The sequence below is a fragment of the Tympanuchus pallidicinctus genome, unplaced genomic scaffold, assembly GCF_026119805.1.
Source record: "Tympanuchus pallidicinctus isolate F22 unplaced genomic scaffold, pur_lepc_1.0 scaffold18, whole genome shotgun sequence".
NCBI classification, from domain to species: Eukaryota; Metazoa; Chordata; class Aves; order Galliformes; family Phasianidae; genus Tympanuchus; species Tympanuchus pallidicinctus.
In genome coordinates, this window is record NW_026294699.1 from 2985387 (window position 1) to 3002994 (window position 17608).

The following is a 17608-nucleotide window of genomic DNA, read 5'->3' on the forward strand; positions in this document are numbered from 1 at the left end:
TGGCTCAGCACAGCCTGGGACAGGTTGGTATGACATGAGCTGGCAGTGTTCAATGCTGCCTGACAGAGACTGGCACAGCCCGGCCTGAAACAGCTCAGCACAGCCTAGCAGGGGTTGGTGAGGCTCAGCCCGGCCTCATTTGACCTAGTAGAGCCTGACAGCATGGTGCAGCTCAGTGAGACCTGGCACAGGTTGGTGCAGCTTGAAAGGGTCCAACATGGCTCAGCGTGGCCTGGTACACGTTCAGGTTCAGCATATGGCCCAGCAGAGCTCACTATGGCCTGGCAGAGATTGGCCTGGTCTGGTATAGCTTAGCATGACCTGGCAGCGGTTGGCAGGGCCTGGCCCACTTTGGCACAGCCCAGCACGTCCTGGCAGGGGCTGGCGCGGCCTGTCCTGGTGCAGCCCAGCGCGGCCCAGCCCGCATTCCCCGCCCCCCGCAGAACTACACATCCCAGCATGCCGCGCGCCGCCGGGAGGGGCCACTTCCGCCCAGCGCTCGTCGTGCGTCGCCGCCGCCGAGGCCGAGGTCGGAGCCGCAGTTGAGGCCGCCGCCGCCGCCGCCCTCCTCCCTCTCTCCCTCCTTCCCTCCCGCCGCGCCCCGCGGCCCCGCGCCCGCCATGTCGGCCCAGGCGCAGATGCGGGCCCTGCTGGACCAGCTGATGGGCACGGCCCGGGACGGTGAGTAGGGGCGGGCGGGGCCTGCAGGAACCGCGGCCTGGCGGCCGAGTGGGGCCCGGTCCGCCTCCGCCCGCGGCCCTCGGGCCGGCGTCGGGGCTGGGGGCCGCGGGGGGGGTGGCCGCCTCGCCCCGCCCCGCCCTGCCCTGCCAGCCGTGCCCGTCGGGTCGCAGCGGTAGGTAGGTGCCCCGCCGTGCGGAGCGCTGCGGTTCGTATCGCCCGAGCGCTCCGATCCGCCTCGTAGCGGGGCTGCTCAGGTCCTTTGCACTTTGTTTCGTAAGTGAATAAGTGCCTTTCTCTCTTTTCGTGTATTGAGTTGCTGTTGAATTGCTTCCCATATATTTTATTTCATACAAACTGAACAATTGTGGCCCCTCTATTTTATTTATAAAGGTTCAGTGTATCTTTGCCTGCCTACATCAATCTGCAAGGGAGTTGCAGAAAAGCCTCATGTTCATCGAGCCGTGAGTCACAACCAATTTTTAAAGCTGTTATAACAAAAAAAAAAAAAAAAGAAAAAAAAACCCAAAAAAAGTGTTTGCTTTTTTTTTTTTTTTTTTTTTTCCTCCCCACCAGTAACTTTAAAAGTGTAGTTTAGAAAGAAAGAAAGAAAAACCATTTTCAGTAGACACAATTCCTGGATGCTTGCGAACCCTATTCCTATTGAGTACTACACACCTGTGTCGTATACACAGCTTAGCTTTAAAACTGTCACATACCATTACCACTTTGCCTTTACTTTTATGTATCGTTCCCCTGACTTCCTTACTGCAGGTGTGGGCAAGAAAGCTTTTCCTTTAAAACTTTTCAACAGTGGGCATAAAATTCTGCAGCTGAGGTCTTGAAGAATGCAGATGGGTATAGTATATGTTGGAGCTCGCAGTGTGTATTGACTAACTTTGTTTCTTTTTTATTTTTCATTTTCTTTTTTTGCTTTTCTGATACTGTCTTGTTGAAGTGGCTCCTGAGTGTAAAATGTCTCCTGAGGGCGGGAGGAGGGTGGGAAGTGCGCTTCGTGCTCCGGGCCGAGACCTACGAGATGCAGCATTTCACGGCCTTGGAAAACACACTGCAGACTTGGTATTGAGACCAAATGGACTGATGTCTTAATCATCAGATTAACAAATAGCAGTTGCCTATAAAAAGAAAACAAACGAACAGTCAAACCCAACTGCCCAGCGCAGCCTTATTTTGTGATTCGTGGCCCTCTGCTAGCTTGGGTTTCAGTATCTCCTGCCCCTTCGTTATGGCAAAACAAAAGGGGGGATAAAACAACCAAAAGCGTTGGCTCTGAGCCAGACTGTCTCCTTTTCCTCTGTGGGCTGTGCAGTCTCTTTATATGGATGACAGGCCTTGGACGTTATTTGGCTCGCCAACACTGTGTTTAACATGGTGTACGATGAATAAATGCTAAAATGGCATTTGCTGCCAACTACAAGTTTTCCAGAATATCCTGTCACCCTCCAAGTAATTCTGGGGAGCAGGAACACCAAGTATTTTAATCTGCATATTGAGGTGAAGTGATCATACCGATGTTTCTGTTCTCCTGTCAGTGTTCTAATGTCTCCTTATTTAAAACCACAAATGAATTTCAGGAGATGAAACCAGGCAAAGGGTGAAGTTTACAGACGATCGTGTCTGCAAGAGCCACCTCCTGGATTGCTGTCCACATGATATCCTGGCAGGAACAGTAAGTATTCCTCTGGAATAAGGAATTCTGGTAAGGCAGAAGTTGGCACAGCTCTTCAGGGCTTCTCTGTGCCACCCAAAGTATTTTCTAGCAGATGCAGCCTGGGAAATGTCAGACTTCCCTTGCCTTAGGAACAGCCAGCCATTTTCATCTCAGTTTCCACGCTGTCTTTGGAACCATTACAGTCAGGTGTACTCTGAATTCATCCACACTGCTTTTTCTATCACAGCTGATGTGAAGTTGCAAGCTTATTTCTGTTTTGACAGCTTGTGGTAATTAGGATGTGAAGCTCGTCCTGTGGGGGTCATGGGATCGGAGCCTAGGGCAGCCAGCCTGCTGTCCTGGGTGCTGCATCTTCAGCTTGGCAAACCTCACGAGCTGCAATAACCCTCAATCCTCAGAGCTTTTCAGTCTCCTTTTGTAAAGCAGGTGATATTCTCCCAGTGGAATTTCAGCTTTTTCATCATAAAGGGTTGGCATATAATGGCGGGTTACAGCTCAGGCCAGCTTTGTCTTTATTTTGTTGGTGTGACAGGTATGTTGCTCTGCCTGACTGCTTTCAAACAGCTGGAACAGTTTCCTTCACTGGTGCCCTCTGGGGATACAGCTGGCCACGTTTCAGAGGCTTGGCTCAGATGTTCTCTGTGAGAGCAGAAGGTGATGTGGTAACAACAAGATGTTGTGCAGTAAGAATCCGATTCAGTGCCCGGATGAAAGATGCAATCCAGCTTTCAAAAGAAAACAGTGTAGGGCTTTGGTAATTATTGCATTGCTTAATTGCAGGATGGAGATGAATAACACTGTTTCTCTCTAAATGCTGTGACGTTTCATGTTGTCCATCCACTTAACCAGGTTTTTATTTTTAACTGCAGTCCTTGTTTATAGCCCTTCATTGTGTCATTTCACGAGCTGGGGTTTGACATGTGGGTTCCCAGCAGAGGGAAGGGCTGGTATTACACTGCTGTGGTGGCAGGGTGGCACGGCAGTGCTGCCAGGGAGAGCTTTACCAAGCACTGCCTTGGCTCTGAGCAGGCAGACTTCACTTCTAAATGGCTGTTGCTGCCATTTAGGGTAAGTCTGGAAGAATGGAACGCAAATCTTTTGTGTTTTCAAAGTGTCCTAAGGGATGCAGGGCCAAATTTGGAAGCTCAGGTGTATTTTCTATCACTGCATCAGTTTCCGTGTCACCTCACTTCTGTTTCAGATTTTTAAAGCTTCTGAGATCACTTCTGCTCACTTCCATTCTTCGTGTGAACCAAGGTGGGTTAGGGTATAGTTTTTTGAACGTGAGACTCTTAGCAGGTTTTTGGAGCCTAGGTGTGCTTTGAAGACGTGTGGTGCCTTCTGCTCTTCCAGCATTTTTCCAGCAGAAAGTCGATGGTGATTTGAAGGGGTTGAACGAAGCAGTGTGAGGGACTGTTTGCAACTGGTGACAAGGCACGGAGGAAGCCTGGGGTTTGAAGTGTGTTCTGAATGTCCTGGGTTGGAGAAGCACCCAGGAGCAAGGAGGACTGCTGCTACACAGGTGTTCTCGTGGATCACCCAAATGATGTTGTGGTGGCCTTGAAGTGGTTGAGGAGCTCTGTGCACCACTAACAGTAGATTCTTGGGAGTGAGAAAATGCATTGGTGCCACAGGTCTGTTTGGAGAGAACAAGCCAGGTCTGGAACAGGATCAGCAGTTCAGCTGTCAGTGCTGCCAGCACAGAATGAATCATGCAGGCTTTCATTGTGCGTCCAGACAGGTCTACTGGCATCTTATGGTGCTCTGGTAATGAAGGAACTGATGGGTGAATCAGCCTTAACTGAATGGGGTGACATCCATCTCTGGATGTGTGTTATCGAAAAAGTCAGGACCTTGGAGCTCCTTGGCAACTTCCAGCAGATGTTCTGAGCTTTCTGGTAACAGCTGTGATGCATCCTTTCTCCTGAAGGCATTGTTACTGCTGCATCCTTCGTGTATGCAGCTGTTTCTTAGTGGGAGGCTGGTTGGAGATGAGCAGGGAACTGGATCTGGTCAGTAGCAGTGCTCAGTGAGATACGATCACATCCCCTCACTGACCTTCAGGTGTAGGGTAGGAAAGACTCAGATTTTGGGGAACATTCTGGAATGTTCCTGACAGCTGCAGAAGATGCATTTGCTTTGTTCAAGTGGGCCAGTGTGCCTGGGGGTGAGGGCTGTAGTGTTATTTGGCATATTCTTGTGATTACTGCTATTGTTTTTCCATCTGAACTTTTCATTACCCTGGTTTTCTTTTTGGTCTCCATGGGAAAGGAGGGCAATTCTGGGGGAATGCAAGTTGATGTTTCTTGTAGCCAGGTACCAGGAGAGACTTGACGTGGAGGTTAGTGGCCTGCAGGGAGCTTTGCAGGGAGCAGTAGGTGCTTTGCTGCTCGTGGAAGTACTGCAGCACATTCTGTGATTTCTGTCTCTGCTGATGAGTGGATGGATGAGCCCAGAAGCTGTGCAGGTGGAGCAGTACTTGGAAATTGTATTCAAGGAAGTTACTGTGTCCCCCAGCGGGAGGTGAGAGAGCTGAAACCTGTAGGTTGCAGGATTATTTTGTGAGTATTTGTGCTCCTGTTTTTTTGGCTGGGCAAATCGCTAGAGCCACAATTACATCTGAGCAATGTTCCTCATGGAAGGAGACTGGTGAATTAACAGTCTAGCAGTGGTACTCAGAGGAGACCTCAGGAAGTGGGTTGTGCAGCAAACATAAGGGGGATTTGTTACCACTGACATCTGAACACGTTTGGTCTGTGTCTGAGTGGGGAGTTAAGGCTTTACTCAGGCTCTGCCATCTTAAGTATCTGTGCCACAGACCAGCCATGGGTATTGATTGGAGCAAGTCACAGCCCCTGCTGGAAAGTCTGAGTATTTGGTGCCAGGCCTCCCTGGTGAGACAAGAGGAGTCTTTGAAACAGAAAGGCTAGCAGTGATCTCAGCTGAGGTGAGCGATCCATGAGGAAATCTCCGTGCATAGAGATCACATCAAAGGATTTGAAGGAAGTCTTGAGGTTTGTATGCCAGTGACACCTGGACGTTTTCCCTGGCAGAAGAGATTGAGAGACTTGCTGCCTTTTAACAAAGAGTGAGAGGAATACAGAACACGGTGGCTCTGCTGAAGCCTTCTGCTGGAGCCCCTTCTCTGAAGTGGAGTGAGTGGCTCAGCTTGCCAGGAGAGTTCACAGGAGATAACCTATGATCTGTAACAATCCTGTGGAGCGTTGCTCTTTCTCCCTATATTGTAAAGAGATTGCAGTAGAGTAACTATAAGAATAAAAAAATTAACTCATGTAATGCTCTGATGTTTACTAAGTTTTTCTTATGGTAAAATTCCAGTAGCTCTTCAGCATTTCTTCAAGAGTTTTGCCTGAAGATGAACGTTATTAAGCTCTAAAAGTACTGGAACAACTGTTTTTTGTAGGCATTAAATACCCACCATTAGAGCTCACAACGCTGTTCCTGAATGCAGGATCTGAGCCTGCTGTCAGTGCCTCCTGTTTTTGGTAAATGTGAGTGAAATGAGTGAGACTAAATAGTGACAAGTCATCTTGAATTATTAAAGGAATTAATAATGCAGATAACTGCTGAAAACCCAAGCATTACCTGGTGGAGCTTTGATGGCTTTGCTTCATTCTCAGCACGTCCATTGCTGCTGTTGGAACGCACTGCTTCATAACCTGTCCTTGGCAATCCCCAGCTTTGCTTTGGGGTGATGCTGGTGGCTTCTGTGCTGATCCCAGTGGAGCTGTATTTAGCTTTTCCTGCAGTTCTGTCTAGGATTTTCTCCTTGATGCCAGGAGAGAAGAGGAATGGTGCTGGGATGTTCCTTGTGAGCCGGCACATGCCCCGCTGCTTGTGCTGCTGCCTGTGGCCCACACTCAGGCCTTTTGTTGTTTTGACTTTCAGAAATGGTGTGCTCTTTCTCTATTTTAAGAATAGAGAAATGTTCTCCTTTACATATTGATAGCATACAAATGCAATTTCCACATTTTGAGAGCATAATTCAGTTATTTGGCCATTAGCTACTAGAGTTGGGAAACCAACCAGATTTAAATAGCATTATCTGCAATGGAAGTGAATAGCAGCATGCAAGTCAGGGTTTTCCAAGAAAGGAGATGCTCTCGTGGAGTCTGTCATTAGATAGAGACATCAAAATGACCTGATGCAGAGAAATCAGCATTGAACTGGTGGGTTTAAAGTCCCAGCAGTAGCTGAAAGCAGGAAGGGCTAGCTGCAGAGTTAGGATCTGCTGTAGCTGAGCATGGTGCTGTGCTTTCCTACTGGCCGTACCCCTGCTTACTGTAAATCCCCTTGCCCTTGCTAGGAGGCATTCCATCTGTGTTCTATGGTTTGCTGTCTTTCAGTATGCCATCAAGGCTCTTTCTGATACAGATACACTCTTCTGTGTGAGCTTTAAACTTAGGGTACACAGCTATGTGTTTGCTGTGCTGTAGCTTCTAAACAGGAGGTGTTTGTGTTTGGTGTCTGTTGAAGGAGCTCCTGCTGTAGCTTGATGTGCCCTCCCAGCAATTTCCAAGGCCATGCTGTGACCTGAAGCAGGGGTGGGTCTGGACTTGAGGTATTTGAGGTACTTTGATATTGTTGGAAGGACACCTAGAGAAGTGGTTCTAGCAAACGTGATTCTTCTGGCTAGTTCTGTTACTGATAGGTTAAGAGGAAGCTCTTCTTCCCAAAGAAGTTTTATTTTGATATGATAAACTTGTCAAGAGTTACATATTTTCAGCTTATTGCCATAATGGAGTTTTCTTACATATATTTTCCTTTTAAACAGAGAATGGACCTGGGAGAGTGCACAAAGATCCATGACTTGGCACTGAGAGCAGATTATGAGATTGCAAGTAAAGAGAGAGATCTGTTTTTTGAGCTGGATGTAAGTATGGGGACTTTTTTGTTTGGTTTTGTTGGTTTTTATGGAAACTGCCTCTTGAAATCGTTGGCTGACCCATAGAACTGGGTGTTCTATTGTGTTTCAGTTAATCACGTTATTTGATGTGGCAAAAATGTCCTGCCCCTTCCCAAACATCATCTTGCTGCTGACTTTAAATTGCAAAATTAATTCTGACTCTTGTAACCAAACCAGTGCAGCCAGCTGGGAGGCTCTTTGGGCATTCCTTGCATCCCACACCTGCTGCTCTGTAGCAGGTCGCTGTAACCTGGTGGCCTGTCCCAGCAGGAGAACGAATGTTACAAGCTTTTGCTCAGTCGTTTTGCTTTTGGCCACGTTTAGCTTTCTGTAGTGAAACAAATCAAGTGGAAGAACATTTGCCTTCTCGTTTCATGCAGTGCTTTTTATGCTTTCATCTGTTGCTCACCCACTGGAAGTTGCAGTGCAGAGCTGTAGATGACAGACTTAGGGGCAGGGATCGAATTTTAGTTCTGCAAAGCATCCTTTGTGCCCATTTTTGAGGCTGGCTGTGCACTGTGGTGTTGTGGGTTGCAGCCCTAGCTGCTGGCTGTCGCTCTGGCACAGAGCACGTGGACTGACAGTTGTTTGAACGTGCAGGCTATGGATCACCTGGAGTCCTTCATTGCTGAGTGTGACAGGAGAACAGAACTGGCCAAAAAGCGCCTGGCTGAGACGCAGGAAGAGATCAGTGCTGAAGTGTCTGCCAAGGTATGGTCCTCTCATTTAGCCTTTGTTCTGAAAGTCTGTGCAAGAGCACTGATGTTCTGCTGTTGCTCGATTCTGGAAGTTATGCTCAATAAAGACTTCGTGCATTTGAGCCATCACCTTCAAATGCTGCTCTGGCTGTTCTTGTGATAAACTTGGTTCCAAGGGCAAAAGTAAGGTAAAATATCAACTCTAAAATATATTGCTTAATTGTGGCTACGATATATGTAGGTTTTCCTTCCTATTCAGTGTTTGTGTGGCAGCTTAAAATAGTAAATCCGTCTTGTAATCATTGCCTTTCCATGTAGCAAATGGTCCTGTGGTTTCCTCTTTGGGAACTTCTTTCAGTGGGACAATACAAAACATTTCTGAAGCTGGATTTGTGGTGCCTCCTGTCCTGTAAGCCAGGAATGTGCCACTGTTTGCAGCAGAGCTGATGATGTCCTGTCCATGTATGTTTTCTCCCTTCGCTGTCTGTGACTGCGCTGCCTGTACTGGGCACACCAGTCCTTTTTTGTTGAGACTTTGGAAGTTTTATGGTCTTCTTCTATAACAACAGCTTACACAAAACAGTAGATGTTCTTAGTTTTCTAAGGGAAAAAGGAGAAGTTGCCCTGCAGTCTTTTGCAAGATTTTCTTCTCTGTTTTGTAAAGAAATGAAACAAAAAACAGCTGTTTTCTTTAGGCAGAGAAGGTGCACGAACTGAACGAAGACATTGGAAAACTCCTAGCGAAAGCTGAACAGCTGGGAGCTGAAGGGAATGTTGATGAGTCTCAGAAGATCCTGATGGAAGTGGAAAAAGTCCGAGCAAAAAAGAAAGAGGCAGAGGTATGGCCTTGGTTGTCCTGTGATGTGTAGTAGGTGATTGAGTTGGGCTGAGTCCGTGACAGACACCAGGGTGGTTCCTACCTCTTTTTCTACTTCACCAGCATCTCCTCTTTCAATGCCAGCAGTGTGTCAGCAAGCAGCTGGCAGGGTAGTGTGGTAAGTGAAGAAAAGCTTTGTAGAAACTCTTATCTGGTGAAGAGAGATGACTGGGGAGGTGGCAGTTGTTCTGAAATATTTGGTCAGTGCTCCTGCAGGGATAGAATGTCAGGTTAGCTGTGCTCACGGTGTTTTGCATGGTACCTCCTTTGTATTGAGGGTGCTTTTAATGATCCTTGAAAGCATCAGGGCAGTTCTTTGCAGGACGTTCCCTCGAGGTCACAATTGACACTTGCCTGTTATTTTTGTTGTTTTTTGTCTCCCTTCAGGAAGAATACCGAAATTCAATGCCTGCATCCAGCTTCCAACAGCAAAAGCTGCGTGTGTGTGAAGTCTGTTCAGCATATCTTGGTCTCCATGACAATGACCGGCGTCTTGCTGACCACTTTGGAGGCAAATTACACTTGGGTTTCATTCAGATTCGTGAGAAACTGGATCAGCTGAGGGTAATCTTGTCTGTTTTAAACCTTTTCCTTGTAGTTCTGAAGGTATTCAGTACATACAGTACTTTCATACAGAATTCTTTGCAGAATGCCTATACAAGCCCAGAAGTTTCTGATGTCAGAACCCCTGAAACTTCAAATGCAAGTTTGCTTAGTCCTATCTTGGGTTCTGTTCTGCAGTTTCTGTGTAATGGAAAAACTTTAATTAGAATTAGACCACTGCTGTAATTCCTTCCTTGCATATGACTGCACCAATGGTCTTTTCCATTGGTTTGGCTGAAATTTGTCACCCTTTGCTTCATTTCTGACTATCGGAGGGCACTTTGGGTTCCTTCAGTGAAGTGCTTTAACTGGAGTTTCATACAGTGCTGTCAGTGATTAAGGTCTGCAGCAGCTGAAGTGTTGAAGTTTTCTGGAAGGGTTTGTAATGGAATTGCTCTGTTGGCCATGCTTGCAAACTGGAACCTTTAACCTCCTTGAGTAAGAGTTGTGGTTCCTGTGCAGTTTTTGTTTGTGTTGAGGTCAGTGCCTTCACTGATCATTGACACTGGGCTACTGCACTGTTCTGTTGTGTGGTTTCTAAGTGTGGTAGGACAGCCCCTGGGCTCACAGCATGCAGATTCATTTCTTACAGCACAGGTGCCCAAAACAGGTGTGTGGAGTGACGTTTCTTGTGCCAGTGTTTGTCAGTGAAGTTGACAGTGAACCTTGATAAAGATCTTGGCTAGCACAAAGAACGCAGTGAAACTGTTGTTTATCTTACTGCCTGAGTAAGCTCCCTGCAGATCTGTCTGACATGCTACTTATACTGAGGTATGATGTGAACTTTTTTTTTCTAGAAAACAGTGGCAGAAAAGCAAGAGAAGAGAAACCAGGATCGTTTGAGACGGAGAGAAGAGAGGGAACGAGAGGAGAGGATGGGCAGGCGGTGAGTGAAAGCTGCTAACTGTTTTGTGAAGCTGGTTTTGAAATAATCCGACTTCTTACTGCAGGAAATCAGCAGCTGTTGCTGCATCAGCTGTTGGATGTGCTGTGGATGCTGTGTGGGCACCTTGGCATTCAATTAAAAATAATGCACAAAATCCCCGCATCAGAGTAATTGTAACCTCCTCTGTCTGAAAACAGAAGCTCACAAGAGACTTCAGGCTTTTATTGGTCTAGTCCCTGTCTCTTTGGAGTCTGGATGAGGTGACTTCACTGAGTGCACCCAAATGGGAAGACTTAACATGAATGCTCAAATAGCTCTACCAGAATTCCTGGGACAGCCTTCCTTGGTTCGAGGCTAGGAGGTGACAACAGAGCGAAGCCAGTATCTGTGAGCCAGGTGGCAAGCTGCCTGTCTTATTCAGAGAGTTTTCTACAGTAACAGCAAGGCACTTCTGGCACAGTTTTGGAGAACACTTCCCAGGACATCCTCAAGCTGTTCTGCTCAGAGGAATCCCAAGGAGTGGCTGTTTCTGATGTTCATTGCCACGTGTGTCACTTTCTGCTCACGTGTGTATAATCCTTGAGCTGTGGGACTGTGTAGCAATTGGACAGATCAGTGGGATGGGAAAAGGTGTTTCACCAGAGATGCAGCGACCAAAGGATCAGCACAATAGAAAGGTGCTATAAGAGAAGAAGATTGCTTACTTGTATCAGAAGATGCCAGATTCACAGAGGAAAACTCCACCAAGGAGGGCTCTCCATAAAGAGATCCTTCCTCAGAGGCAGTCAGCCCTTAAATGAGGTCTAAGAGAGGTGCAGCCAGGCTCCAGCCCTTCCCATCACGCAGCTGAATTGCCTTCACCTGTGCTCCCTGGGCTCACTGGTCCTTTCCCCAGGTGCTCGATCAGTGGTTCAGGCACATTCCCATACAGAGTGGCTGCACTGTTGGTGTTCTCATGACAAGCCTCCTTCCAGCTAAACTGGAAAAACAAATTCTTCTGTGTGCGTAAGTGACTCAGTTAAACAGCGTGGTGTGAAGAGGGTGGTTGTTTGCCCTGGTCATGCAAAGAAAGTGCCTGAGTAGGAAGGAGTGCTGTTCTTTTTGTTACAGCACTTCCCCAGTCACGTGCTATGTTTCTCCTCACAGTCTTGTCCTTTGTGAATCCAAAGAGCCACCTTGCTGTCTGTGGAAAGCTCTTTTTCGATGTCAGCTGAAGAGTATTTCAGCCATCTGGCTGCAAGATGCATGGGATGCATGACCACAGTGTGCCTCTGGATATACGTTTCTGGAAATGCTTGCAAACAAGTACCAGAACTGAGGCAGCTTGGCTTCCTGTGGTCTGTGGCTTAGTGGTTTCAGTGATTTGTGAAGGTATGAGCCCCAAATTGTTGTGCATTCTCTAGTTAGTGTGTTTTATAAAGGTTCCCTCTTGCTGTGGATTGCCTGGTGTCAGAGCAAGAACTGTGTTGAATTGGCCTGGGGTCTGAGTCCTTGCTGGTTTGGTATTTTGCACTACTTAAAGATTGTGGCCTGCCTTTGCCCTCACTCTGTATGGAGGCACCTCTGTGCTCTTCTATTCAGATGCTAAAGAAAACCACATTGTGGAGCCAGGAGTGATGTATAGAGGAGGTCAGTTTTCTTCTCTGAAATGAGAACTTGACCCAAAGAAGGAAAACAGTTTTCCCAGTGGATGCTGGGACAAGAGCTCAGCTTTCTTGATTTCTAAGTACCCACTGCTCTGGGTGCTGCGCGTTGCCATGCTTACAGGGGTGTTTCTCCATCAAAAACACATCAGTGACTTCAACTGACTTAAGCTCTGCTTGAGAAGCAGTCTCTTGACACTTAAAGAACCACTTAAAAAATGATCCTTCATAACTCTGACTGCCACGTCTTCATGTGCAGCATCTCTGTGCTGATATCCAGTAAGGGGAACAATGCCACCTGACTCTGAGAAGTCTTGGTGACTTACAGGCACTGTGTCGTGCCACGGAAGCCATATGGGCTTGCAAAGCCATAACTCAATTCATCTGTCAAATGAGCTGATTTCCATAAAGAAATGAGTGAACTGGATTGTCACCCATAGTGGTAAATAAAGACAGTCCTGTGTTATTTGGTGTTGCTGGTGACTCAGTGATCTCTTCAGACTGTAATTGTCTGGGAAGCTGGCATGCTGTTAAGCTGAGCGTGCCATGGAGATGTGAGAATGAATGAGGCCTGGATGATTCTTCTCAATTTGATTTATATAATCTTGGGTGAAGAATTTCCAGTCTATCTCTGTTACTGTTCAGTAACAGTTATTCACATTTGCTTCCTTTTTTTCTTTTCTTTCCAGCTCATCTTTCCTAAGCAGGAAAAAAATAATTGATGGAAATTTCCACTGATTGTTTGTTAAATCCTTGTGATCAGAGAGAAAACACTGCATTTTTCCTTTATTAAAACCATTTCTTTTTTAAAATGTGCAGCCACCTCAAAGGAACCAAAATGAGAACACTGTTCAGTGCCTATCCCACACTTAGCTGGAGAGTGGCACTTTTTCATGACAGTGTTCATCTAGCTGATGTTAAGCCATGGAGGGTAAATTTGAAGTTAGAAGGGTGCATTGTAATACTTATTAACAGAGTGGGAATGGATGGTAGATCTTTCCTGCTTCACCAGAAAGCTTTTTGTGGAGTCAGTAAGCTGTCCCAACAAGCTCTGTTGGGACTGGTGCTTCTGTCCTGTTCTTTGCTTTTTTGACAAGTCTGTGACACAACTTTCCCCTGTCCTCCCCTCTGCAACTGAAGCTGATGTTTTTAGGCCTTTTGGCAAGCTTTTTAAACTGACATCTTAATTACTGTGTCAGTTTTGCTCCCTTTGAGAACTGCAGGAGTGAATGGGTTGTTTGTTGGGGGAAAGAAACATAAAAACCTGCCATACCTTCTCTCACTTAACTGTCTTCTTCCTTCTAGGTCTGGATCGAGAAATAGAGATCGTCGAAGGTGAGTGTGAAGTGCTCCCAAATGCCTGTTTGTGTTTTTATGTAGTTACTGAGGTCCTGTAAATGGAGTAGGTGCTGTGCCTCAGTCTTCTCGTTGTGCTCCCTGAAAGAAATGGGAGCTTCTGCTTGGGCCCTTCTGCAGTACTGTGCAGCTGAATGTCAGCAGCTGAGCTGCAAGGCAGGAGTGAGCTGGCCCAGCCAGAGAAAGGGAGCTGTGCTCTGCACTACCAGCCTAAGAATGCTCTCAATGTCTTTGTCAATAAATGTCTCACATGCTTTGATAGTTCTAAAGTATGAAATGTACCTGTTAATATAATATCTCAGGTGTACAAATACAGAGATGTGTTTCTAAAGCTCCCATCTCTGTGAAGAGCTTGCCTTGATGGTGTGACAACATTCTATAAGTGATTGTGTACCTGGATCTCCTCTACTGTTTTACATAGATGTTGGCACCCTTTATTTGGTTTCTAGAGCAGCTGGAAGCAAACCTGCTTTGAAAGTGCAGTGTTTTCACATGGGGGACGCTCTCTTTAGCAGGCTGCCATAGAGGTTATGGCAGTTTCACATATGACTGCTTCAGCCTAAGCGAGGCCTGTGTTGCAGTTGGTAAGCTGTGCTCTAGGCATCAACACAGCAGCAGCAGGAGTGATTTTTTCATAAGCTTCCCAGCGACTTGAATTGACCCTTTGGGGTCCTGTTGGTAGCGTGAGCCCAGCAATGAGCCTCTTCGCCCTGCGGGTGATTTGCCTTCTGTGTTGGCAGCAAAGGGGGCGGGGGCCGCTGCTCTGGATTCCTGTTAGCCTGGAAGGTCTGAGAGGGGGGCGCGGGTGCGCAGACCCAGCGCTCTGGCCTGACTCTGGAATCTGAGGCAGTCTGTGCCCTCTGCAGATCCCGGTCTCGGGACAGGAGGCGAAGGCGCTCGAGGTCGGCGTCCCGTGAGCGGCGGAAGTCCCGCTCCAGGTCCCGCGACCGACACAGGCGCCACCGGAGCCGCTCCCGCAGCCACAGCAGAGGCCACCGCCGGGGCTCCAGAGACAGGAGTTCCAAACACAAGTACGTATTCCTCACGTGAGTGCCTCTGAAAAGGGGAGTCCCCGATGTAAGTGAGCCTCCTTTGATCCCTTAGAGTGGGTGAAACTGCCACCACTTTCTCAAGCTGGGAGCTACAGTGTCCTGTACTGGGTCCCGAGCCAAAGCAGTGTTTCCCAGGGGCAGTTTGTAGATGCTTTCATATGTTTATGGTCTTAAACTGAGACAGGGCAGGTTTAGGTTGGATATGAGGAGGAAGTTTTTCACTCAGAGGGTGGTGAGGCACTGGAACAGGTTGCCCATGGAGGCTGTGGATGCCCCATCCCTGCAGGCATTCAAGGCCAGGCTGGATGTGGCTCTGGGCAGCCTGGGCTGCTGGTTGGCGACCTGCACACAGCAGGGGGTTGGAACTGAATGATCATTGTGGTCCTTTTCAACCCAGGCCATTCTATGTTTCTGTGAGAGCAGTAACTGTACAGTAAGGTCCCAGCTTAAGAGCAGAGTCTAGGAGATAGAACTGTCATTCTCTGATCTGCAGTGCTGAGCCTTGAGAAACTGCATAAGCAGCAGCTCAAAGGCCTGCTAGCACACACACAGTCTCCCCAGATGTGTAAAAGCCAAGTACAGAGGCAGTTTTGGCATTACATTTCTGTGGTTTTCTTCTGCTTCCCAGCTTCTTGCTCTCAGTGGCACGGGGAATAGAAGTGGAGTAGAATGATTTGGGAACTAAGGGAAGTCTTCTGTTAGGGTAATGAGACAGCAGGTTAAGAGACAGTTATTAGAAATTTCTGTTGAGAGGGGAGAAAGACAGCTGTAATGAGGAGTATACCATTCTGCTGTCACCAAAGAGAAATCCTATAGTCTCTCTTCTGAGACTTAGCAAAACACCCACTGTGTTGGAGGAAAGATGAAGCAAGCCTATATATGTAGTTGTATTAGCAAGACTGAAATGAAACGTTGCATTTCCCTGCAGCCTTTCTAAGCCTGGGGGCAAGTATATAACCAAGTGTTTGCTGAAGTTAGATCTAGCCTTTATTTTAGTGCTGTCAGTTAATAGATGAATGCTTCAGCAGTGCCTCATCTGATTAGGGACCACCACTAGAATATGCTTCTAGAAACGAACCTACTGTTGTGTATTTTGTCACTTGAGCTAAAGGGTAAGAAGAGGTTTTCAAGACACCTGATGGGAGGGGGATAATGGTCTGAAAAAGATGTCTGTTAATAACTGTTGGGAGGGGGGGCTGTAAATACTGTTGATACTCCAATGGCTGAGATACTAAAGTCCTTTTTTAAATCTGTCTTGAACATGGAAAAAAAAAGAAAAGAAGTTTGGACAATTAGGAAGTGAGGAAGACCCTGTAATAACTATTACTAAAGAGCAGGTAAGGGATTACTTTGAAAACCTTGAACACATTCAGATCAGCCTGTTGAAGCTGCAGGTGGATTGGCTAGCTGACATATTTCCACAAAATTACTGAGAGCTGGGGAGAGGTGAGACAATTTTAAGAAACAAAAAGTGAATGAGAAACCCTAATCCTAATCCCTGAAAGTGTGGCTTCTGTTTTTACTCTGAGAATTCATGAAATGTATGTTCTGGTTCTGCTGGTCTGAAGGCTCACTTGGAGGTCTTAGGGTAAGAGAGCTGTGGGCAGCAGGCAGCGTGGGGATGGGAAAAGAGTTGATCAGATGAGACAGACTTGTGTTGTCGTCTGTCTTGTGCTTAAATGGCACGTGTAAGATAATGAAAGCAACATGTGATGTGATATAGAGGGCTGTAAGGTTTTAATATAACTGTGCAATAGTTCCAAAGATTAGAATCAGCCTGAGTGGAGGCTGGAGTCCATAAGGTACCTACCAGGTCTTTTGCTTATGACTGCAGAGGGACCTGCACACTGAGCTCTAGAAAACAGTGTGCTGTGCAGGATCTCTGAAAGCTCTGCCTAGTTCTGAAGGGCCATGGGCTGCTTGAGACAGCGATGGGCCAGCACCTAGTTGATAAGCAGACTGACTGATTGATTTACAGTTGGCATGAATCATACAGCATAAAAACTTTCTAAAATTGGACCTAGTATGAAACCCTCTGCTTCATTCTGAGTGGGCTGACACAGCGAAGCGCTGCTGCAAATCTGCATTTGGGCAGGTTGTAAAAAGATTTGTCCCTGCTGTGGTTTCTGAATATAAACCTGTGTCATCCTGACTTTGAACCCAGGATGTTAAAGACTGCGCTTGTCGAGATGCAAAGTGACAAAAGCCCAGGACTGAGCAAGCCTTTGAATGCAAAGAATACAGTTGGCATTTAAAGCAGTTGAGCAAAGGCCACTAGCTTAGAGTGTAAGCAAAACACTGTAAAAGACACAAACGATGATGAGAAAAAGATTGGAAGTCTTTAGTATGGCCCAGTAAACTAAGCAGGGGTGCAGGGAACACCTTGAGGGACTGACAGAGGCTGCACAGTGCAGTCGGTGCTGCAAAACTGTGTTCTGTTACATAAAAGCTTGTAGAGGGGCCAGAGTTTCCATCTTGGGTGCCACTACTGACACTGCAGTACCCAGGCACACTTCTATAAGAAACCTGTTACAGTGTGGCCCCAGTAGCAAAGATTTTCCCATTTTTATGTGCATTCTATGTAAATACTTTCTGCTGAAGCATATAGCGATGGTTTACTTTGTACTTCAGATCTTCTAGGGATCGATCTTCAAGAGAGAAGTCACGAGACAGAGAGAGGAAAGAGAAGAGCTCTTCTGAGAGGCGGCACGAGAGCACAAATGGCAAATCTCGTTCCAAGAGATCAGAGGAGAGAGAAGCTGGCGAGATCTGAACTCAAACGATCGGTGTTGCACTGTAAATAGTCCGATAAACATTCTACACAAAGGCTAAATTTCCCATTTATATTTACTGAATACGACTCATCTTTTGTAGTTTGGAATTTTTATTGTTTGGCAGATAGCTGTGAGTTTGTAGAGACACCCAGTCCCGTACTGTTTAACAGGATTTTGTTTTAGTAGGAATCAATAAATCTGACGGCTCGTTTTCAATCCAGGTGGGAGGCTCACGTGCTGTGTTTGTGGTGCTGCGATGAGCAGGGCAGATGGTGCTGTGGTTGGAAACCTGTGCTGTTTGTTAACACTTGGGCCCTTTTCATGAGACCTCCCTCCCTCTTTTCACAGTTGGTATTTGAGAACAGCAGTAGCGTTGCTTCTAACTGGATTCATGTCTTCTTCTTTGCTTGTACATGTTGAA

General features: G+C 46.8%; 1 protein-coding gene across 4 annotated transcripts; it reads left to right on the forward strand.

Moving 5' to 3' along the window:
* The first annotated feature begins 512 nt into the window (after positions 1-512).
* LUC7L (LUC7 like) lies at positions 513-17407 on the forward strand. 4 transcript variants are annotated; one of them, XM_052680379.1, is made up of 11 exons: positions 513-681; positions 1072-1142; positions 2274-2368; positions 7167-7265; positions 7899-8009; positions 8692-8835; positions 9261-9437; positions 10274-10362; positions 13311-13340; positions 14228-14392; positions 17045-17407. In XM_052680379.1, the coding sequence occupies exons 4-11, from the start codon at positions 7170-7172 to the stop codon at positions 17184-17186; spliced, it is 954 nt and encodes a 317-aa protein (XP_052536339.1). In that variant the 5' UTR covers positions 513-681; positions 1072-1142; positions 2274-2368; positions 7167-7169; the 3' UTR covers positions 17187-17407. The 4 variants fall into 4 exon arrangements, with proteins under 4 accessions (XP_052536339.1, XP_052536336.1, XP_052536337.1 ...); XM_052680377.1 differs by lacking the exon at positions 1072-1142 and adding an exon at positions 15689-15750 and having other exon boundaries at positions 516-681; positions 17045-17257; XM_052680376.1 differs by lacking the exon at positions 1072-1142 and having other exon boundaries at positions 515-681.
* Positions 17408-17608: the final 201 nt, after the last annotated feature.

Coding starts and splice junctions, on each gene's coding strand:
- LUC7L (XM_052680376.1), top strand. CDS start 621: ATGTCGGCCCAGGCGCAGATGCGGGCCCTGCTGGACCAGCTGATGGGC. Junction 9,438..10,273: donor AGAAACTGGATCAGCTGAGG/GTAATCTTGTCT, acceptor TTTTTTTTCTAG/AAAACAGTGGCAGAAAAGCA. Junction 14,393..17,044: donor GACAGGAGTTCCAAACACAA/GTACGTATTCCT, acceptor TTTGTACTTCAG/ATCTTCTAGGGATCGATCTT.